At 42.4% G+C, this 24,566-nt stretch overlaps 1 protein-coding gene across 1 annotated transcript in view; it reads right to left on the minus strand.

The window, feature by feature from the left end:
• Positions 1-7,107: 7,107 nt before the first annotated feature.
• The window catches only part of SNX31 (sorting nexin 31), a 50,575-nt gene continuing 33,116 nt past the window's right edge, over positions 7,108-24,566 (minus strand). Inside the window, exons 11-14 of the mRNA XM_036031310.1 lie at positions 18,034-18,147; positions 15,947-16,024; positions 11,003-11,059; positions 7,108-8,129 (exon numbers count right to left, since the gene is read on the minus strand). Coding sequence (XP_035887203.1) covers positions 8,037-8,129; positions 11,003-11,059; positions 15,947-16,024; positions 18,034-18,147 — 342 coding nt within the window. The 3' untranslated portion in view covers positions 7,108-8,036. The remainder of the gene's footprint in view (positions 8,130-11,002; positions 11,060-15,946; positions 16,025-18,033; positions 18,148-24,566) is intronic.

The following is a 24,566-nucleotide window of genomic DNA, read 5'->3' on the forward strand; positions in this document are numbered from 1 at the left end:
TTCTTTGAATTAAACGAAGTACCAAAACTGTGGCATGGGAAAAGGGGAAGACGACCTAAAAGTGTTTTCTCCCATCTGAGTCTGAGAGCATTTTGCAAGTGTCACGTCCTTTTCTAAATATACATCCAACCCCTCAGCTAAACGAAGGTTCAAAGGCAAGGACTATTTTATGAAGAACGATAGGCATCAATTAATACTTGCTGGCTGCTAGCTAAGTCGTCTCTATAATTCAAAGAAATGTGTTAGTAGTAGCAGCTAGAGTACTCTTAGTCTAACATATAACCCTGAGTCTTTATTTTTAATGAAAATGGTTTGATTATTTACATCCCACTTTTTAGGATTCCCAGCCCAAATGCAACATACATGTGTACAGTCAAAACTAAAAATTGTGTGGTGGGATAGGGGGAAGTTCACGTACTGAAAATACCTTTTTTCCTTAGTTTACCAGCTCCGGTCCTACCGCCAAGAAGACTTCCTCTGCACAGTGATCGTCCCTTCTCTGAATTCGGGCACACTCGCTCAACCAACCACCCTGAGGATGTCTCATGCCCACCATTCAAGGGCTCTTTCTCACTCGGTCTGACGGGTTGTTCTTGGAAATGTTGTGTAACTCTTTAGGATTATTGTTGAATTTGAGAAACCCACTATCAAATTTCTTTCATAAAAGAATTATAAGATTTCAGGGCATTTCACATGTTCTTGTGCCAGTGTTATTAATCATGAATGTTAAATACCCTTCAAATTGATGACAAAACCAGCAAGGTGGCATCTTTTGTTCTCTCTACCCTCAGCTTCTGTCCTTGCATCTTCTCTAACTGTAAGGACCCTTGGATCACATGGATCACACCTGGATAATCCAGAATATTCTCTCCATCTCAAGGCCTTTAACTTAATCACAGCTACAAAGTCCTTTTTACTGGGCAAGGTAAGATAGTCACTGGTTCTGGGGGTCAGGACATGGACATCTTTGAGGAAGTGTTCTTCAGCCCACTAGAAGTTCCCTGAAGCTTAAACTTCATTCCCTTCAGAGGACAGGAAGAGGTAAATCTGCCTCTTCTTTCTCATTGCCAAAACCTATTTGGTCCTGAGGTCTGATTGTGAGAGTTCCGGTGGGAAGGAATACCTGTGACTAAAATGGGGATAAGTGTCACAAAGGTAAAGAGGAAAGATGCTGTGAAGGCAAACAATGTCCCAAAACATAAGACCTCATTTAAAAGGCCAGCAATGTCTTTGAATAAGGGAGACATCTGAGACACCAGGGACGAGGAGTTAATTATGCAATGAACAAGGGAAGTGCTCTAGACAGCAGAGACAGTACGTGTGCCCTGGGAATGGTGACGTCGGAGGGTCAGGGCAGCTGAGTTGCAGCCCTAACATTAAACCCTTAGTACTTACATAGTGAATGGCACATAGTAGGTGGTTAGTAGTTCTCAACCCTGGCAGCACATTGCAGTCACTGCAGGAGCTTAAAAATACCAACACCCAGACCCTAGTCAAGACCAAGTCAAAATGGTTTGAAAGCACCCTACAGCCTAGGGTCCATGTTTCAAAGCTTCTCAGAGAATTCTAGATACAACTAAATAACCCAACAGGATTTATTTTCAAGTCCCGTTTAAGGGAGCTTGCAATAGGGCTGTAAGACTTGAGGATTTTTCTACAGTTAATTCACTGTCTGAGGTCTCAGCCTGTCTTCACTGTGATCCCAGACTACATGTCTGCAGTTTTAATTTTGACAAAAGAAAAACAGCAGATGAGGTAAGAAAAAGGGCTAAACAACCCACAGTGCATCACAAAAGATGAACAACACAATACATACGAGGGCTGTCCAGAAGGGATCCAGCCATGTAATGTGAAAACCAGAGACATTTATTGAAGAAGTTACAAGAAACATTGGACATAGGACAATAACACCTCAGTCCCCTTCAAAGTAGGCACCTTGGGACCTCACACAGTTCTCCCATTTGCCATCAGCTGCCCCATTGTATTTTTCTGAATCTCATCAACAGTCTGAAATCTCTTCCCTTTCAAAGGTGATTTTAGTTTTGGGAAAAGCAAGAAGTTGCAGGGCACCAAACCTGGGCTGCAGGAGAGCTGAGTCACCTGGGAGATTTGATGTTTCACAAAAAAACTGCATGATATGTGATGCACGAGCAGGTGTGCTGTCTCAACGAAGCTGCCAATCACCAGCTGCCCATAGATGCGGCCTTCTGAATCATCCCAATAGTTTCCAGAGGAATGCTCAAGCTTAACACAAAATTTGGTGCACAAGATTTGATAATAAAAAATTCATTGTTTTACTGCCTCAGTCGTTTTGAATGTGACAGCCACACAGTACACATGCTCACTCAACAGCTGCCCCCACTGACTAGTACAGTGAAGTCATTGTTCACTTATACATCTTCCAGTCCAGGCTGCCAGGTTACATCAGTATTGCATAAACCATTCTCGTTACATTAACAATGGCTGGAACTTTCCCAGACAGACCTCATATAAGTATTGTTATACAGACATATGTATATGTATACATAATTGATATAAATCCAGCTACTTGTAAGAATCACTCTGATATATGTTCAGTCAACACATGAAGATAAAGTATGATACACAATCCTCCTATTTTCTTCCTTAACCTGCTGTTACACAGGTGCTGGGGTCATGGGCACACTTTCCCTCTGTGGATAGGCAGGTGGGCTTGTTGACTTAATGCCTCTGGAAAGCCTGGTGTTCCCCAAGCTATTGTAACGCAAAATCTGGGAACCAACTCTGTAGTTGAGTTGTAATTAGAACTTACCTCCAAGTGGTTGCCTTTTGCAATATATACGTTTAGTAACTGCCAGTTCACTTGTTTTATTCATCATTTTTTGTCCTGCTGAAAATCAGTTTCTAAACTTTCCTTGATTGGTGCCACGTCCTCTTCCAACCATGGTTTTTGACAAGGTCTGAACATGGAAAGAGGGCATTCAAGGAATCCATCTTCCTGGAAGAGAGCGTGGCATACAAAGGGGGGCGGTAATTTTTCTGGGGATTGCTTTTAATAATTTCCTTGCTAATATTAATCATGGTCTTACTTTGTACCCTGATTCCCATAAGAACAGGCCATGAGAAGAAAGAGGCTTGAAAAGAGTCAATGATTGATTTTGAGGAAAATTCTGAAGGGATAACTAGTTCTCCCTAGACTATTGAATCATGCCCAAATTGTTTTAAACAAGGAGTTTATAAACCTGAGTAAGAAACTATCCCCGATTGTTCCCATAAAAGAATTCATAAATCAGTTACAATAGGTTGAATTATTGGCGGACTTTCCCACACCTGTTCCTTACCCATAGATACAAAGGGTCTTTCAAGAAAACAAAAAAAAACTATATAGACCCTTACCCACAGCCCAGTGATACCCCTGGGTAGCATATTAGATTATTGGCAAATTATGGTATCCCCCAAAAGGAGCTAATGGTCTCCAGAGGGTTCCAGATCTCCCATTGCCTTATACAGGAGCATATAATGAGGGTGACATTAGAATGGTCAATAAGGATGAAGTCCAAGTGCCTTATAATAGTCTAAATTTCATGAAAAGGCTAGCTTGAAGCAGACCTCCCTGGTGTTTATTAACTAAGGAATGAAAAGGGTTTATTGTAGCTGAATTTCCTATTTATCTCTCCTTACCTGTTTGTTTTGGAGATGAAAAGGTGGTGGGATTGTTAGATATCTGTATCTCGGGTTTATTGATTTGCATAATTCCAATGAAGTTGTATAAAATAATTTCTTGACCAAAGAATAAAATCCCCTCTAATGAAATAGCCCCTGAGTGTCTAAAAGTTGTTGGAGTAACAGCCCGCCTTTACCTTGAATAGGAATATATATCAAATAGAATTAGACAGGCAAAGAAATAAGAAAAGCTGGTTAACTATTATAAATTAAGCACGTAGAAACAGTTACCAGGGAGTCAGAGTCCATGGTACATAGAGAAATATTTTAGACAGAAAAGGTAAATAGGCAAGTTAGACATTACAAAGGCCTTATAATAAATTTCCTATAACCTCTATTCAATTTAGCATATCCTTTTGCCCCATGACAAATTCTGAGAATTTTAATAAACAATAAGACATTCAAACTCTGTACGTACAGCTATTTCTAATTGTCTGATTTATGGCTCTCCTGGTTAAAATAATCTTTGTTTAATATAACTGAATCTATGGGAATTTTTGTATTTTTCCTGGTTACCTTTGTATTAATTTTTTTCTGCTTTACCTAATCGCAAATGTCAATCACTGCTAAAAATGAAAGTATAAAAACCTGCGTGTACTTGCAATAAACGGAACAGAGCATCACTGTCCTCTGAGGCGTGTTGTTGTCTGTCTCCCATCGCCGACGCCTTACCCACCTTTCAGGAAACCCTGGACCTAGCTGCGGCTGGACCGCAGCAGATTGGGACCCTAAAACAGTAGGTTCACATCACCTCTTTCTCCGCACACTACACCCTATTACAGAGGACTGGAGCTCCCCAGAAATTCTGCTGGTACCAGTTTCCAGTGAGAATCAGAGCACGCATGTGCACAGCAAAGCCAACTCACACGTGCCGTTTTCAGCCTGCTGCTCTGAGCATCATCACCCCTGACAACTGCTGCACCACCGAACCCATCGGATATGTGCTCGTGTGGACAAACGGAAAAGCTATCAGGAAGTGCAGCCAACTCTGTGTCCCCACATTTCCGGGAGAGAAACCACATCCGGAACAGCACAAAAGCCTTAAGGTCAGTGCCTTTAAATCAACAGAATGTCTGGCCTCTTCCCAGATATTCCACAAGCAAAGTCCATGTGCTTATTAGCTAAAGGCTTTGCTCTAAGAAAAAGACACGTGCTAGGATTAGAACGAAGACCCAAGTTCACCATGTACTTTTTCTGAAGCTCCAATTCTTGTCTGGAAAATTATTATACAAATGACTTACTCCTGAAGAATACAACAAACAGCTAGTATAAAGCAACTTATATGCCAAATGCAATTACACCTCAATAAAGTGGGGGGAAAGCACAAGTATAAGGATTAAAAGCCATTTTATAAGAAGCTATTAGTTAGCCATACTTTTTGTTAATTGAGCACATCTTATTTTGGGGTGATGAGCACAATACACCTAACTTCTTGACATTTTGGGGGGGACCACTGATGACAGGATCGAGACCAGTATAATAAAGGACAGAGGTGTTTTCCATTCCATCCCCCACCTTCCTGAGCCCCCAGCAGCCCGCTGGACCACTGGCCACACTGCAGGAGGAGGGATGACCAGGAAGCATCGGAAAAGTGGAATGATCTCCCTTGCTGAGTTTTCTCTTGTTTTGCATTTTAAGATCACTTGGGCCACAATTTTCTCCCTGAGGCTTAGAACCTATTTGGTTTTCTGCAAATTAAGGTCACTTAGCTCTTTTCAAATTCTCTTTGAGGGTAAAATCATAGTGATTTCTAATGTAGATACATAACATAAAATTTGCTTCCCACTTGTCCATGTGGGGATGTGTGCAAGCTGTAATCCTAGCACGTACTGCCCCGCACCAAGGCCTGATTTGCAGAGCACGTCAGATCTTCAGACGAAGCCTGCATGTGCTTTCCCTCCCTAGGACCCAAAGAGGCTCAGAACCTCGGACCCAACCACAATTTAATCAGCCCTGCCCTCTATTCTCATTACTGTCTGTGTGAAATTTTCAAATATGAGTGTGTTTGTCTGTAGACAGAGAGCTCGTGCCAGTTTTTTAGGAGCATGAACAGCCACAGAAACAAAGGTGCACGTCTGGAAGAGGGGAGAGAAGGGATGCTGGTGAATGTGACTGTGTCAGGAGAAAAGCTGACTGGCCGGGGGCCATTCGCAGGTACATGGGGTGTGAATCTCTAGACTATCCCATGCCACAGCACTCAGCGGTTGCCTGAAGGATTTCAAGAGTTGCCTACCTGTATAAACGTCGTGTGCTGGCTGATGTCTCCAGTGCCGGGTGGCTGTGCTGTCAGGAAGCTCACGCCCCAGCAACACCGCCTGAAGAGGCCGTCCCCTGGCAGGAGTGATAGGGGTCTTCTCCCAGGGTTTGCAGTGGGCAAGGCCGCTCTGGCAGTTGGAGTTCAGATTTTATGCCCAATAGTGGTATGTTTTGATCCAGAAGTGATTCAAATTCTAAACTCCTTCTGGATAAAGACACAGGCCTAACAATCCCAAAAGAGGCTAAGAGCCCCCTTTTCTCTCATGGACCTGCTGAGGAATGTGTTTGTACAAAGTAAGTTTTGAATTTCGTTTCGCCCCACGGAACCCTGGTTCCTTTTTTCGTCATGGAATACACTGTGAATGCACTTCAATACTTGGATTTTCTTCTCATATCCTCAGATATATTGATGATAATCTCAGTGTCTTAAAAAAATTAACAAATACAATGCTGCTGTTCTTACCATCCTCAAATAAGGGATAAAGTACTTGATTCTGTGCTGTAGGGATGCTGACTTCATGCGTGCACACCGATCCCTCATCCTCTTAGCATTCTTTCTGAACTACTAACTAGCGTGGAGTGCGCTCGCCAATCATTTCCCAAGCACCGTACTCCTCCCATCAGGGTCTCTCTTTGCCTTTCATGTGGGTGCCCCCAGTTCTGCCTCCACTCGGTTGTACTCTTTCTTCCAAGTCCTCGTTCTCCTTGGACCGCACCTCCCACACAACTTCCTTTCACACACAGGCCCGCACTGCACAATGGACGCCTCCTACATGCTGTCTGGGATTACTCGCTCCCATGTATCAAGTTCAACCAACAACCTACGTAACACCACATGCATATAGCTCCACCTAATAATATACACCCCCAAAACAAATTTCTAGTGTCTACAATAGTCCCTTAGACAGAGTAGGTGTTTGCCATTGAAAAGAAACAGGCCTCGACTAGTCTTCAATTGGCCCAATAGTAGATAAACTTCCATTTGCATCTAAAAATGCATCCTAGCCCATTAATACACTTACCACAAATGATATAGGGTGTTCATGATTCTTCCTGCCAACATTTCTATAGCCTAAAATATAAATATAAATTTTATTTTATTTTTTTACTTTTAAAACTTTGTGGTACTAGAAATTATGGCTAGAGGCATTGCTTTATAAGTACTATAGGGCTTTAATAGATTTTATGCTTCAAAAATATTATTCACAGAATTTCCATTAGTAAATTCTATAGTCACTGGAATATATTTCATATTTATGACATGATGAGTTATACAACTGAGTTAGGAAAGAACATCACAATATTATATTTCATCTAATTATATTATATAGATTCTTCTGTCTTCTCTTATAGCAGTCTTAATTCTATATATAACTATATTACTATGATAAAATGAAACTGGATAAGAAACATCTAGCGAAAAAGTATACATATTTTTAAATCTAAGAGACTTATAAGGTAGTTGATATTGATACCCACTGATTCCCAAAATAAAAATGTTCATAATAGCAAAATGACTACTGAGCTGAATGTAGTATTCCAAGGATGGAACACAACTACAGGAATGGAGACACGGAGAGCAGGGAAGCCTATTGCTTGGAGCACATCTGTACTGGAGGCTCTGAATTACATAAGGAAACAAATCGGTATTCCATCCCTCCTTGCCCTGGTGCTGTGGACACATCGGAGAAAAATAGATTTTGTTTTCTGTGATTCTTCGTCTTAGAGCCACGTGCTCCTCGGCGGATGAGTCACATCTCCGAAACAAAGACTGCCTGGAGCCAGGTCAACACCGCGGGTGGAGGGGTGGGGCTTGGAGAACCGGCTTCATGCTAATCCATTTGGATTTGCCCCTGGTCATCACTGAGGCAAAAACCACCTGTGTAACTTTGGCTCGTGTTTCTTTTTCATCTTGAGTTTAACAGAGTTCTGAAGTTCTTGTTGAATAGGGTCCATCTTAATGTGGCCACAACAGGAAGGGGTCCAATTTCTTTCACTGATGGTAGGAGGCTCACTTTTAACCGTGAAGCACTTTCCGGACAGCCTTAGAGGACATTGTAAAAAGTGAGGCTCTCTCTTCAAAGGCCTTCTTCCTTTGTGGTCCCCAGGACACAGTCAACTTCAGCTATCTTAATCTTGTTCATTCTTGGCAGAAAACTAGAATAGTTTTCCTGTTGTGAAGTAAACAGAGAGGTTAGAAGTATATATGGGAAGGCATAATTTCCATAACAATAGTAAAAATAATAATGTCAAGGATTTTAATATTTAAAAGGTAACGTAAAGTAACATTTGTTTAAGCAAAGATTATTAGTTTTTATCCTTAGCTACATTTAGGGCTGAGAGTGCCCCCTGCTGGCCTGCCAAGGTAGCGCTTTCCAGACCACCTCTGGGCGTTGGCAAGTCTCTAGGAAACACTAGAATCTGCCTCTTATTTTTTTCCCCTGCCTTAGACCTATGAGACTTTCAGCTTTTAACTTTACCCCAAATCTTTAGTGCACATTCCACACGAATACAAACACTTTAAAGTATCTTATTTATTTTCAAACATTTTAAGAGCTTCTGGTTGCTACAAACCTTCAATGAGTGAGAAATCAGCCTTCAGTATGTTTAGTATTTATGAAATCTCAAAGGCTTATGGAGAATATGCTTTGGCCCTAGTGAAATACATGTGGGGCACCTCAGTGGGCAGATCAGCTAAAATTCTGTTTTTCTGTGAGGGGTCTGTCTTGATGGAGAGACCCCATGACAGAGCGGTTTAAGGAACAAACTTTATTTGTTAGACAACAAACTCAGACTACCTGGGTTTGGACACACGCTCCACCACTCACTAGCTGTGAGAACTTTCTGTGTGTTTGCGGCTCCCTCAGCTATAAACCAAGGATAACAGTGATACCTGGGTCGTAACCAGGACTAAATGGATCACACATGGAAAGTAATCGCGGCAGTGCCCAGCACAGAAGAAACCCTATAGAAAGATTTGCAGTAAGGTGTAGAAATGTCTAATCAGTATGTTGTAGGCTTGAAACTAATATACTATTGTGCATCAACTGCACTCTGATTTTAAAAAATTATAAATAAATAATAAAAAAGAGAAATACTTGCTAGAAGAAGTTGGAATGCAGTATGACGGGACACCAGCCCCCATCTGACATGCGGGCCCTGCCCTGACAGGAAGGATGGCTGCCTGCTTGGCCCGGCTGCTCCTCCGAGAGGAAAACTGAATCAGCAGCATGTCGGCGGCAGCTGTGCTGTGTGTTCTGCTGCCTGCCATGCTAGGACAGAGGCTCGCTGCCCGTCTGAACATGCCTCGGACTGAAGGGAGGGGTTTGCTGGACACAGATGGCTGGTCCCCTGGCCCAGAGTTTCTGATCCAGCATGTCTGGGGCCTGAGAATTTTAATTTCCAGTACATTCCCGAGGGGTGCCGACGCTGCGGGTCCAGGGACCACACTTTAAGAACCATTGTTCTAGAGCAATGGTCGCAATCCTGCCTGCACATTGACCACCTGGGAGCTTTTAAACATTCTGCTGCCAGGCCCCCCCACCAGCCATCATTAGTTTTTAGATACCCCCAGGTGATTCCAATGTGCAGCCACATTGAGAATTACAGCTCTACATCATTACTATGCTGCTGACATGGGTGCATTTAAATGATGGCATAATTACCCTGTACGTTTTTTATACTTTTTTATTTATTGATTTTTAGACAGAGAGAAAGGGAGGGAGAAAGAGAAGGAAAGAAACATCAAGGCGTGGTTGCCTCTGGTGCACCCCCTACTGGGGACCTGGCCTGAAACCCAGGCATGTGCCCTGACTGGGAATTGAACCAGCAACTCTTTGGTTCACAGGCGAGCACTCAACCCACTGAGCCACACCAGCCAGGGTTACCCTGTACATTTTACAGTTAAAGAAATTAAAGCTTGGTGCAGTATTTCCCACTGAGCAGCTTGTTATACACTCTGATTGAGGGTCCCGACACCAGACCTACTGCATCGTTCTGTTGGGGTGAGGCCCAGGAGTCTGCACTGTAATAAGTACCTCAGGAGCCCACATACACACTTTTTTTTTTTTTTGCCTGAAGACACATAGCCAGTAAGTGGTGGAGTTCTCATCTCGTGTCTCTGATCTATGCATCCAGAGATGGTATTATAAGAGAGAGAAAGCTTTGCATTTAGCCTGTTTTAATTTTTTTCCTGAGGTTATTCACTCAAGAAAAGATCCTATATACTTATATATTTATAAATACTATCCCTAAATACTAAGTATTTTTATATACACAGCAGATCCAATGACAGGAGTTGGACCAACAATAAATTCTATTCAGAAGCTACTAAGAGGCCAGCTGGATCTCATTCACCTTCTCTAGGATTTGAACCCGGGAAGGAAGAGCTAGCCAAGGGAGTTCAGGGCACAGCTCTAGAGTCAGATCGCCTGCCTCCCTCCGCCACTGACTACCCTGCAACCTGGGGCAAGTCACTGCACCTCTCTGTGCCCCGGTTTCCTCAACAGATTTACAGGGCGGTGGTGAGGAGGCATGTATTCGCCCACAGAAAGGGCTCAGCGGCGACTGGAAACGAGAGACTACTGATACTTTCTCTCATGATGTCTACTGCTACAGTTATCTGCACAGCGGACCTACATGCTCAGAAAAGTGTTTTATAAACTTAAATGCTGTTTTACGCAGAGTACACTGTGGAAAGTCCACAAAACTAAAATACACAAACTAGAAAGTATTTTCCAAAACATGCACAGGGTGTAGAAGGTAATCATTAAAGAATTTTGTATTCTTAAACATTTTTTATGTAAAAACTCAGAGAAGCATTTCTCTTAGCCATACTGGCTGCTACAAAAAAACAAAACAAAACAAAAAAAACCACCATACTTCTCCTATGCCCTCTGATTGGCCTAACCTACATGGGAGAGCTTCTTAAAAGGAAAATTCTGGCTTATTATTAAAAGTAGAATGACTCTGGCTCCTTAAAGGGTGAAAGAGGGAAGATTTATCAAAATTATAATGTATCAATTACATAATTTTATTCACAGACCTGGCTTTGTCGAATGTTGTACTTCTTACTTTTGCCTGGTTCCGGAACTTCAATCTGCTAAAGAGATTAGTGAAATGTCAGTCAGCACAGCCCGGAGAAGGAAGCACAAAAATAACCTACTTAACCAGGCACACGCCTTCCCCAATAATCCTCTTAGTGGCCCCAAAGGCGGTCAGTCAGCAGGCCTACCTGCTTGTCATCTGCATATTTCTCCTTCATTTGCAAGTGTCTAAATGGTATAGTAATTGAGTTGCCAAAAGTTAAGTGAAGCTTCATGTTTAATCTTGATGGTTGCCTACGGATGGTATAATTTAACACATTCTAAAAGGGCTTCAACACAAAATAAAATGAACTTCTAAATCCGAAATAATCCACGGAACTCCAATCCACATGCTGAATCAAAGCCAAATGGGGCTTTGAATAATCAAAAGACACCATTAATCCAGGGAAGAATCAAACTGTAGTGCAAGACATCTGCGTCTACCTCAAGTATGTAAGGTAAACTTAACAGTCAGGGTCCCTGCAGAAAATAGATGGTGCCCTCTTGGGGTGATGGAAGAGAGTTTTAATTAAAAGGAACAATTTAATGGAGGTGTGGGCAGGATTAAAGTGAATCAATGAAGAGAGGCTGGGGCCCCCAAGGACTAGGGTGTGTACTCGTTTTGGGGGCAGGGGGCGAGGGAGGGTGATTCTTCTCCCTCTGGGCCTGAAGGGGAAGGGGAGCAGCTGGTACTGGAAGGGGAGCAGCTGCAGCCGCAGGAAGGAGAGGCCGCCCACAGGAGTGGAGCCCTTGATACAGGCCGTGCCAACAGCAGAGACTCAGCAGGGGCAGAGTGGGAGAAATAAATACCCCAATCTCACTTTTTTCCCATGCTTTCACTGGGTTTCCCCTTTGGTGAGCATGGCCCAAGGTCGGAGGTCAGAGGGCAAGATCACAGAACACACAGGTCAGTCTCCAGGGCACAGAGAGGGTGGACAAGAGTGGAGAATGAACCTGGAGTGGCAAAGAGAGTGTCTGGCAGAGCCAGTAAACCTGACCTAGGCAGTGTTTGGGCGAAAGAGTTCTTAGACTTGGGGGAAAACAAGAGAACTACTATTAAATAATTATGTGCATGTCTCCACTTATCATTCTGCAACTGTAAATGTCGCTTAACTGATTTCCTTTCTCCTCCAATCAATAAGCTCCTTGATGCTGGATCCTCAGTTTCTAGCCATTGCATGGCAAATGCAGGCATCCATAAACGACAGAATGAATGGGGAATTAGTTAAGTTGTCGGGTATTGCTTATTATTCATGAGACTATAGGGCAGGATGTTTCCAAATAAGTGGGATAAATGACATGACACTGCAAAAGGGTAACTATGGTTAACTTGCTTTTGCTATAAAATATGTTGTTTTGAAGTATGCATAGGACTTCTCTTAGGTTACTATTCTTAATCAAAAAGTTCATATATTTGAGACCAATCTCAGCAATTTAAAAAATCAGTTATCAAGTTTCGGCAATGAGAAATTAATGCTCTGATGTTTTATGTGTTTTACTATTATAGTTATTTCACAATATTACATTATAGTTTGTAAGAGGTCCTGTGCAATGAAATACAGAGTTGAGAAAAAACAGAATTTTTCTCTCTCCTAGTCTCATTCTCCTCCCCCATATCAAAATAAAATAGAACCCACTACAAATGGTAAGTGATTTCTGATATAATCTGTTTCCTTAACTTATTTCAATGAGGCTTTAACTATTTTATGTACTAGAAGGAACGAACTTGGGGGGGGGGCGGTAAGCTAATCCTTTTTCATAACACAGTATGCCTGCACTTTCTCCTTCATCAACAGAGAAGTTCCTGTTAATAATCTCACCACTTACCCTGGCACCTTCATTCCCCCGGCTCTCTAACACCCTGTCCTCCTGCTACGCTCAGACCATTCTCAGGACGGCTGGGACATGTCCGTACTTCTGTTTTCTGAGCTGGACGAGCTATCCAAAGGCTGACAACTGCTGGGAATCAGATAGCACTGCCCTCGGTGCGCCCCCTCCTATCACAAAACGGGGACCCACCGTGGCCTTTCACGTGGGCTGAGCTTCCCCAGAATGAAAGAGAAATGGAGAGAAAAACAACACACGTGGCGACGGCAGTTCGGGAAGCGGGTAAGGAGGAGGAGGCCAGCAGGAAGCAGAAGGCCATCTCGTTCTCCCCTTTGTTTCGGTGGCTGCATTTCCCTAGTTTTGCAGACTGTTCATCTGAATAAAGTTTCTCCTCTTTCTGCACCCCAGACTGGGAACTCCTGTTGGTGTTAGATGGATGGCAAGACCTTTTGTTGACAGTGTAACACACTAATTCGTTTGCAGAGACAAAAACATACCCTGCAGAAAGGCTAACTTAACCAGCTCCCTCGCAGCAAGACGTGGGCCTGTGGTGTGACCGACCCTTCGTGAATGAGCCGTAAGCAGAAATTTTCTGTGGGACTTCTCAGACAATGTCGCAGAGAAAAGAGATGGGCCCCTCTTCATACTTTCCTCAGGCTCGTTGCCTCGAATGAGGGTGCAATGACTGGAGCTTGAGCACGAGGCTAAAGCCACTGCAGACGGCCCGGCAACAGAAAGGTCTCCGGTGACAGTGACGGCTGAGAGCCACCATGTCAACCCGAGACTGCCAGCCTTTGGCTGCTTTCCGATGAGAGAGAAACAAACTTTTCTTTTGCCGATGGCACTTTTTTTTTTTTGTAATATGTAGCCAAATCAACTCCTAATATACTTTATTTGAAAATAAAATAATCCTTATAATTCTGCTCTAGCTAAAGGTAACAAATATTAACAAACCTTACTTAGGCATTAATGTAGAAGCATTTTTTTATTCCTTCTGGTTTGCAGTTAATATTGCCTTGGAGAAGTTAACACAACTTTTTTATTATTAACTGTTTACATTGTTGTTGAGTGCGTTTAACTTCACATTTTAATGATCTCATCATAAACGTTTTAAATCTACCTTTGAAAGCATTGCCTAAAGCTAACTGAGCCAATTAACTTTAAGTTGGCACTCAATTTCTTCTTTTACTTCTTCCTTCTTACTCAGATAAAACAGTGCTGTTTAATCTGCTTTTAGGGACAATCTGCTTTATTTATGGGGCTCATTTGGTTTTAGTTTCCTCAATTTCTCTCTTCCTCCCCAGGTTCTTCATGATTATCAAAATCTTAGAATCTATTCTACCTTGCAAAAGAAAAATCTCTGAATCCTAGCCTATACCAGCCTTTTATATGTGATATGCATCTGTTCAAACTTTATGTGGGAGGAAATGCCACAGCCGTACACTTACATGGCTCCATTAAGCTACACGAAATAAATTGTTCTCATCAATTGTACTTTGAAGGGAGGCCCAGAATCAGTTGAAGTTCAAACAGCTGATTTGTTTTTTCTCTGCCAAGGTCCCAGTCTACCCAGGGGTTTGCAGATGAAATTCCACATTGAAGTGGGGACCATCCCTACAACATCCTCTTGAAAACCCAGTATTCAAGAGGAAGGCTCTTAACTTGTCTTTTTAAAAAGAAAAATAAGAAATAAAAAAAAATGTTTTGTGCAAATAAAACTTGTTGAGTATTTGGATAAAGAAAAATAAATACTGACTGATACTGATTTTGTGATCGGCCATAAGGATAAACTATAGGTTTCGGTTTCTGTGCAGCTCTACGGAATGTAGTTCCTGTGGTTGCTTTTCTTGAAAACCTTAAGTAGATACTCTCTCCCATTATTGAGCAAACTCTTTAGCTATTCATTGTACAAGTATTTCCTTGCATCGAGTAGCTTACATTTTATTCAACCACATTGGAGGGCACTTCTCCCTTTTAAGTGAGACTACTTCAATTAATTACTTGTCTCTTTCTTCTTCTTCCTTTTACATCCATAATAATTGGAGCCTAAGGGGGTCCATCCTGCCTAAGAGGTTAGATTTTATTACTCTTTTTAAAACAGTGTCCTTGATTCTTTTATTGCTATGATTTGCTACTGGAGCACATTTTGAATTGTTTCAACACCAAGAGGCAGTGCATTTTTATTTTCCCTGCGAAAAAATATTTTCAGTTTTGGAATAGAAATAAGGATAAATGAAACTATTTTCTTTGCAGAGAAAAAAGCTGCAAAGTCAAGAGAGAGCAATGTTAAACTAAGATGTCATCCATCCTCACAAAGGACTAAATTTAAATGAAAACCTTAGGGAACATTTCCAAATGTTGTCTGTTGTACTTTAAAAGATAACGGTAATATTCTGGAAAAGACTTGTGTTTATAAATGTCAACCAGGCATTAATATTTGTAATCATAAAAAAATTAAACTATCTTGTGCTATTAGGGGCACCCTTATATCGTGGTGGTAACAAAGCAAGTGGAAAAATAACTCTTATCTCAGTAACTCTTTTTACAGCCTGCCACCAACCTTTTCAGTGAGTTATTAGGCCTTTTATTAGAGGGATGTCGACTAGAAAAACAAAGTTTAATTTTATATTGAGAAAAAATTACCACCTTGAGAGCTTATTTTACTTGATGACTTCTCCTGACTGCTGAAGACAGTTTACTTTGGCACAGTGGAAGCATCGCGAGGCCGGGGGTTCTTTCTAGAGACAGAACTGTAGAGCTGGTCGAAGATCGCTGCTGCTGTTAAAGGCCTTTCAAGAGCCTGACTTTATAATGTAGCTTTCATGGTAAATCCAGATTCTTCCCTTTGGGGGAAGGCAGAAAGACGAGGATACAGTGTAGAGGTTAGAGAATTCTCAGCAATCCAAGGATGATTCTCGTCGGGAAAACAGCGTGAATTCTAAAGAAGGAGCTCCCAGAGGACAGAGAAGCCCCGTGCTGGATTCCTCTCTCCGGGTCCAGGGAGCTGATGAGGGGCGTGCAGTGTGTGCTGACGGTGGGAACGTAAGTGAAAACCGGACACAGGTAAGAGCACTCACCATTTCTGGATTCTCTGCAGCTAGCTTTGCCATCTTTTCTGAGACCATTTTTTTCAAGCAGCTGCTCAGCAAGAAAGCCTAAGAAAAACAGAAATAAAGAAGTCTCTCAGCGAAAAAGAACTTTTTTCTTTTCCTTCCCTCCTCACACCACTAGGCAGATTTTGAGCTCTGCCCTCCAACAGTATGAATTTAGATTTCTTTTTTAACTCCCATAAATTTGCATAAGATATAATTAACAAGTAATGAACATTTTTTCTCAATTATGTGGATATATTTACAGTAAATTTTTAAAAGACAGGTGAAAGTGGCCAGGATCTCATTTTTTTCTACCACTTTGTAAGCATCTCATATTTTACAAGGAACAAATAACAAAAATTGCTTATTATTGTAATCACACGAGCTGATATTGGTCAATCTTATAATTACCTGCATGCATAATAACTAAGAGACCTGCGCATAAATAGCAACCCATGTAAAAGAATATGGCATTTACAACTTTCTATGGCTTTTACTGAAACTGAAAAAAAAATCATTGTTTTTCTTCACTGTTTCACTTTTCTGGTATCTTCAATCATTCACTTTCAAAACTGACAGCTGTCCCCAGTAACACCTGTGGCTTTACTGTTGGTTCATGGTGGTTAGTCCGAGACACATGCCTCACATCGTGCAACACGAAACTTGGGGCTCCCTTGTTCCATGACCTGCACACCTCTTTGCCAAGTGTAAGGTTCCCTGTGATTTTTCCCAGTCGCTCCATTACCACTAACCCTTTTCCTCTCTTGTCCTGCTCTGTTCCCTCTCACTCACTCCTCTTTCGGCCCCACCAGTGCCTGAGATAACCGACGTCAAAGTCTGAGGTTACAGGAACTTAGTCTAAGCGCATGCTCTAGAATAGTCCCTTTACGTGGGCCATGGGGGCTGGGGCAGGGGAGCAGACAGTGGTGATGGAGAGGAGAAAAGAGAAAGAAATGTCAGGTTGCGGGAGTAGCCCGTGTGGAAAACTCCTGGAGGACAGTACATAGAAACAATTAGAAGGAGAGAGGGCTCCCTAGAGGGAACAGCCCAGAGTCTTGCAGGACTGTAGCCCATGGCAGGGATTCATTGAATGTTAAGGGGAGAGAACCATGGAAAGAGGGGAGAAGGGCACTGCTGCTGATGAGGAAAAGAGCTCCTGGTTTGGGTAGGGACTAACCCTGTGTGTCTGGGCAGAAATGCAGCCTACACAAAACCAGGTTGCGAAATAGTTCAAAAACACCCCTTGAGCGGATGCCGCTAGGAAGGCTGTTTAATGATGTCCCACGAGGCTCGGACTGATTTCATATTACTATATAATGTACATAGATATGGAGGTTAGGACTCTGCTACAAACGAGGAAAGGTTTATTAAGTATAAAGGGTCTGAGCTTTTGTTTACAGGGCCTAGGAAAGATCCGGGCCCAAGCCCTCGTTTGTATGTATTTGCGAGGCGCACAAGCCACGTTTTGGCTTTTTCCAAAAGTAGTCTCAATAAACCCACACTCCAAAGGAAATAAGACCTTACTAGGAATACTTTAAAAGAGTGTTTATGATACCTCTGTATAGTGATTTAAACTCCCTTGCTATAGACTAGATTAAAAGACCATAATAAAATTTAACTATTGCACTTAGCATTCTAGGGGAGGAAGGGTGGTTTCACTACCAAAATCTTTCTATGTGTCTCCAAGGCCTGCAAATCTTGCCTCAACGAACATCCTATCATTTTCCTAAGAATGTTTCGTAGTATGGAGTAGTTCCAACAGAGACCAAATGGGCCGCAAAACCTAGAATAGTTACCATCTGGCCCTTTGAGGAAAAAGCTTCCTGACCCCTGGTTTAAGCCAGCGTCACTGGAGTCTTCTGTTATTTGGCGACTAAATTCATTTCTAACTGATATGAAGGCTGTGGTGACTAGGAAAATAAAAGAAAACCAAAAAAAAGGGTATCACAGCCCCAAAAGAGGGTGCATAGCATACTCTAGTAACTAGAAAGAGTTCAGGTTACATGCTGTGTCCACCCCAGCAAGCGAGAGAACATCAGCGCAGGTTCTCATGCTCTTCCCTGAGGCCTCACCTGTTGGGTGTAAATGACAAACCACTGCCAGCGACCACCCTCACTGTACTGAAACCTGAGCTCCAGGTCCTGGCTCAGAGTTCGCTGGGGCCCATCCATATCCAGCAGAGTCCCCTACAGAGGAAAGATATTATTTAGTATTCAATAGAAATGTAAGTGGCCCTGACTAGTGTAGCTCAGTGGATTGAGCAGCTGCCTGCAAACCAAGGGGTCGCCGGTTTGATTCCCAGTCAGGGCACATACCTGGGTTGCAGGCCAGGTCCCCAGTGGGGGATGAGCGAGTGACAACCACACATTGATGTTTCTCTCCCTTTCTTTCTCCTTCACTTTCCCTCTCTCTAAAAGTAAATAAAATCTTTTTAAAAAAAGAAATTTAAGTGGCACAGGCTGCCAGGTATGTAGGGGATGTGAGAAAAGGCTTAGAGAGGCAAGTGAGGGCCAGATTTTGAAAGCCTGGCAGAAAGCACCTATGGTTCTTACTGTATAGCATCTCTCCTCTGTCTCCTAGCCATGCAGTCTCATATGCCTGGGGAAAACCATCTCATATCCACTATGGGTATTAGGTGGAACTGTTGGGAAAGCTGCCTTCCTGAAGGGTGTCCTGTGACCCAAACTCAGACCCACTGAACAAATATTTCTATGCCCTCATTTGATCCCACGGCAGAGAGACCCAAGGAGGAGGTCCTGACAAAGGATTCCTAGGAACCTGGAGCTCCTCTGGCTCCTGGATTTCCTAAGACTCTGCTCCAACTTTTCCTTTAAATCAGTGGGTTACCCCGTCTTCCTCCAATTCATCCCCTTTTTCATTGGAGCCACACTGTTGGTTTCTATTCCTTGCCATGGAAGACCCCTAACTGTTACAGGTCTTATAAGCTAAGTTAGGAGTCTGGACTTTATCTTGAGAGCAATAGGCATTTATTAAAATATTTAAAAACTATATAACAATTCAATTTGATTTATATTTTGGAAATATTGGTGTGATCACGTCAATGTAAAAACTAAACTGGAAAACAGCTGTTTTCAGGCATTGAACAACAGATAATACGGAACTGTTAACTCAGGGAGAAAAAAACAAGTGGGGTGAGCCCTACAGTTCCCCATCTTGCTGCCTGGAGGAGTTTCCAGGATGCAGCACAAGGAGGGGGAACCTGGCACAGGGGTCATGCCGACTGGAGGAGAAAGAGCTAAACATTTGAAGACGTCAAGGTTAGAATTTGTGGGGCAAAAGACCAAAGGCAAGGGTTCTAGACAGAGAAAGAGCTCCAGAGACCTCCTTTCTAACAACGACCCGTGCACATGAGGCTGGGGGAAGAGCCGCTGCAAAGCAGCAGGCCAAACGATTCCAGGAACTCATAGACTGGGCTGGAAATGGTTTGCATCTCCATCAACCGGAGTAGAGAGACCATAATAAACAAAGCGTTGGGAGAGAGCTAACGAGTAAATGACTAAATAAGCCCTCAAGACTGCTCTTGACCTACCTGCAGAAAGCTTAAAAGTAAGCCAACAAGTAGATAAATAAATACATCCAAACCCAAGAAACTTCCTTGCATGCCAGAACAACGTCTAATGCTCTTTAAAGGAATACAATAAAATCTAGCATTCAACAATGCAAAATTCAGAATGTTTGCCATACCATAAAAAAGTGCCTGGTATGCAAAGTATGCTGTGCAAACAGGACACTAATTAATCAGTAGGAAAACACTCAGGAATGACAGAGATGATGGAATTAGTAGACAACAGCACTAAAACAGATACTTCAAATATACTCCACACACTCAAGAATTTAGAGAAAAACATATCATAATCAGAAGAACAATGGAGGAATAAAAATGACCCAAGTGGAATTTCCAGAGATTAAAAATACAATAAAAGAAATAGAAATACATTGCATGGGCAAAACAGCATGTTAGGCACTAACAACGGGTCGTTTTTAGAAAGGAGGTCTCTGGAGCTCTTTCTCTGTCTACAGCCCTTGCCTTTGGTCTTCTGCCCCACAGATTCTAACTTCGACATGTTCAAATGTTTAGCTCTTTCTCCTCCAGTCGGCATGACCCCTGTGCCAGGTTCCCCCTCCTTGTGCTGCATCCTGGAAACTCCTCCAGGCAGCAAGCTGGGGAACTGTAGGGCTCACCCCACTTGTTTTTTTCTCCCTGAGAAAAGATCAATAATCTTAAAACCAGAGCGAGAGAAACTACTGACAGAGAAGCACAGGGAGAATGAGGACTGAACCAAAACCACAATGAGATATCACTTGGCATCCACTAGGGTGGCCATGATTTTAAAAGTCAGATAATAATAAGTATTGTCAAGAATGTGGAGAAGTCAAACCCTCACGCTGGCAATGTAAGATGGAGCAGACGCCCTAGGTAACAGCCTAAGATTTCCTCAAAACCCAACCATAGAGTTATCACCAGGGCAGAGTTACCAGCAACTCCACTCCTAGGTTTAAGTCCAAGGGAGGTGAAAATATATGTCCACACAAGACTTGTACACACGTGCTCACGGCAATGATTCATAACCACCGAAAGGTAGAAACAACCCGAATGCCCATCAGTGGATGACTGGATAAACCAAGTGTGTTATATTTGCACAGTGAAGTACTATTGGACCACAAAAAGGAGTAAAGTACCGATATGCATCGAGACAAGGATGAACCTTGGAAAGAGTAAGTGGGAGGAGCCAGTCACAAAAGACCACATATGACTCTATTAACATGAAGTGTTCAGAAGAGGCGAATCTAGAAACGAAAAGTAAATTACTGATCTCTTAGGGCTGGTGGGAATAGGGGGGACAGGGAGGAAGGAGGTAAAGGGTGTGGGGCTGCTTTCTGAGGTGATAAAAATGTTCTGAAATTGATTGTGGTGATCAATTGATTGTGGTGATTGCGGTTGCACAACTCTGTGAATGTAAGAAATGCCATTAAAATGTACACTTTATATGGATGAACTGTATGGTATGTGAATCGCATCTCGATGAAACTGTCACAAAGGAAGAGTCATTGTGTGGTGTTGGTGGAGAAATGGAGACATAGGTCAGTGGAACAGAATAGGCCAGAAATGGACCCACGCACACGTGCCCAACTGTTTTTGGTAAGGGTACAAAGGCAATTCCACTGAGGAAGGAAAGCCTTCTCAACAAATGGTCCTGCAGCAACTTCCACAGGCAAAAAAGGAACCTTGTTCTAAGTTTCACGCCCTATACAGAAATCAGCTCAGAGCGGATCACAGGCTCAGATGAATACCCCGTAACTACAAAACCTTGAGGAACAAACCCTAGGGGGAAAAAAAATTCAGGGTCTAGAGATTGGCAAAGAGTTCTTAGACTTAACACCAAAAAACACAGTCTATAAAAGGAATAACTGATGAATTACACTTCGTAAAAATTAAAAGCTTTTGCTCCACAAAAGACCTGTTAAGAGGGCAGAAAAAACTAGAAAGTATTTGTAAACCACACATCCAACAAAGGACTAGTATCTAGAATGTATTAAGCGTTCTCAAAACTCAACAGTAAACAAACAATCCAACCAGAAAATGGGCAAAAGATAAGAGACGATGATATGCAGCTGGCAGATAACCACCTGAAGAGATGTTCAACATCATTAGCCTCGAGGGAAACGCAAAGTAAAGCCACAATGGCAAACCATCACACACTCATCAGAATGACTAAAATAAAAAACAGCGACCATGCCAGCGACCATGCCAGACGTTGGTGAGGATGCAGGGAAACTGCATCACTCGCGCATCGCTGGTGGGGATGTAAGCTGGGACCACCACTCTGGAAAACAACTTGGCACTTTCTTAAAAAAACTAAACATTCGACCCCATGTGACCCAGCAATTGCACTCCTGGGCATTTATCCCAGAGAGGTGAAGCTTGGTGCTCAGACAAAAGCCTGCACGTGGATATTTATAGGAGCTCTGCTCAGAATGACGAAAAACTGAAAACAAACAATACCTTTCATCGGGCAAATGGCTAAACAAATTGCAGCCATTTCATACCACGGAACACTACTCAACAATAAAAAGAAATAACCCACTGATATACACAACCACCTGGATGAAGTTCCAAAGAATTATGCTGAATTAAAAAAAGTCAATCCCAAAACACTACATACTATAAGATTCCATTCATGTGACATTCTTTTCTTAAAATTTTTCAAATTTATTGATTTTAAAGAGAGAGTGGGATGGAGAAAGGAAGAGAAAGAGAGAAACATCGATTTGCTTTTTCACTTATTCATGCAGTCACTGGTTGCTTCCTGTATGTGTCCTGAGTGGGGAGTCAAACCTGCAACTAGTTTATTGGGACACGACTGACCAACTGAGCTGCCTGGCCAGGGAACATTCTTTTTATGAAAAAGATAATCAATTCGTAGCATATATATGTATATGTGTGTGTGTGTGTGTGTGTGTATATATATATATATATATATATATATATACTTACCCCCTAAGAAAAGTGAATTCTTATTATTGACAGCAGTCATGTTCTATAAAAGTCGCCATAAACACTGAGTCACCAAATATTGAATCATAGCCCAAGGAGAAATACAGGGTTCAGTTCCTGTGAGCCCCTGGTCACATTTTCATCAACTGATCAATACATAACCTAATTTTATATGTATTTCTTTTTAAAAAACAGTCTTATTGATGTATAATAGACAAAAAACTGCACACAGTCAATGCATACAATTTGATGAATTTGCACACATGCAAATATCCGTGAAACCTTCCCCACAACCAAGGTGATAAATATACCCATCACCTCCAAACGTTTTATATAATATTCTTGAAAAGACACTGTGGAAATGGCAAACAGATGAGTGGTTGCAAAGGGTTAAGGAGGAGTGGAGACAGGAGAAAGTGGGGATCCTTGTGATGGAAATGAATCAACACCCATGTCCTGGATGGTGACATCATATATCGTATAGTTTTGCAAGATAAAATAATTGAGAAGAGTGGTTAGAGAGTACATAGGATCTCTGCACCATTTCTTACAACTGCACGTGAACCTCCATCAAAGTTAAAAGTTTAACTGCAAGCCCTGGCTGGCATAGCTCAGTGGATTGAGCATGGGCTGTGAACCAAAGGGTCACCAGTTTGATTCCCAGTCATAGTACAGGCCTAGGTTGCAGGCCAGGTTCACAGTGGGGGCCACATGAGAGGCAACCACACATCGATACTTCTTTCCCTCCCTTTCTCCCTCCCTTACCCTCTTTCTAAAAATAAATAAAATCTTTTTTAAGAACGTTTAACTACAAGTAAGTATTTAAATAAAAAATAATTATATAGTAGCATGAGCTTGCATATAGAAACAGAGTATGGCAACAGATATCACAAGTGACAGAAAGCGTTTTGATGCCTCCTGTGAAGTGGTGTATTGAAAGTAGACTGTAATAAGATAAAGGCGTATATTAAAAACTCTTAAGTAACCATAAACACATTTTTAATAAAGATAGAGCTCACAAAAACCACTGCTGAGAAAACTGGAACCATAAAACAAAGCAGGAAGAAACGGATAAAACTCAAAAGGAACAGACAAATCCACAATTGTATTTGGAGACCTCAGCACTGCTCTCGATAACTGACAAAAGCAGACAGGACATGTATAAGGCTACAGGAGATTCAACACTATCAACCATGGGACGTGACCAACATTCACAGACGGCTCCACCCTCCAGAGGCAGAATAAACACCCTTTGCAGGTGCGCAGGAAACATTTCCCACAATAGACCAAATTTGGGGCCACAAAACAAATTCCTGTAAGTTTAAAAGGACTGGAGTCCTGTGACATTATTTCCTCTGACCCCGAGGGGGAGAGAGTGGGGCAGGGAGGAGGGTTTGGGAGGCTGCTAGGTCCATCTAGGCAGGAGATGCTGAGACCAAACTGTGAGGGTGGACAGAAAGGACGCCTTCTGATGGGTAGCAAGGGCATAAAACGGATAGACCTCCACCAGCAGTTAGACACGGAAGATAAGAGAGAGAGAGAAGTCAGAGATAATTCCAACATTATCAGTTGGGCAATTAGGGGGTGGTGGCGGAAGTCCCACTTACCAAGACAGGGACCACGGGAGGGAGAACCCCAGGGTGGGCATGAGAGAGAAGGCAAGGTTGGGTGTGGCGCGGTCATGAGACGCCCGGTGGAGATGTCCAGAAGGCAGAAGGAAACACTGGTCCTTCTGAGAGGGACCTGGGTGATCGGTTTCCGAGAACGTGTAGAGGAAAGTTGCTAGAAATAGAACCCCAGGAAACACCAGCAGTTTCGAAGTGATGGAAGGGAGAAGTGGCCCACAAAAGCAGAGGAGGAGGGTGAGTGACAGGTCGAGTACTGCCCGGATTGGAAATGCCCTTGGATTCCATGCACTTAACAGCTGGGTGTCACGGTTGCTCTACTAGAATGTGTCCTCTACTAGGTAACCTCTGTTTCCTGTGCAAAGGGGATAATAATTCACTGAGTTATTGTAAGAATTAAATAACAGATGTGGCAATGCCCCGCAGAGCACCTGGTGCAAAGCAGGCACTCAACAAATCTGAC

This window comes from Phyllostomus discolor, chromosome 7 (genome assembly GCF_004126475.2).
Source record: "Phyllostomus discolor isolate MPI-MPIP mPhyDis1 chromosome 7, mPhyDis1.pri.v3, whole genome shotgun sequence".
Lineage (NCBI taxonomy): Eukaryota > Metazoa > Chordata > Mammalia > Chiroptera > Phyllostomidae > Phyllostomus > Phyllostomus discolor.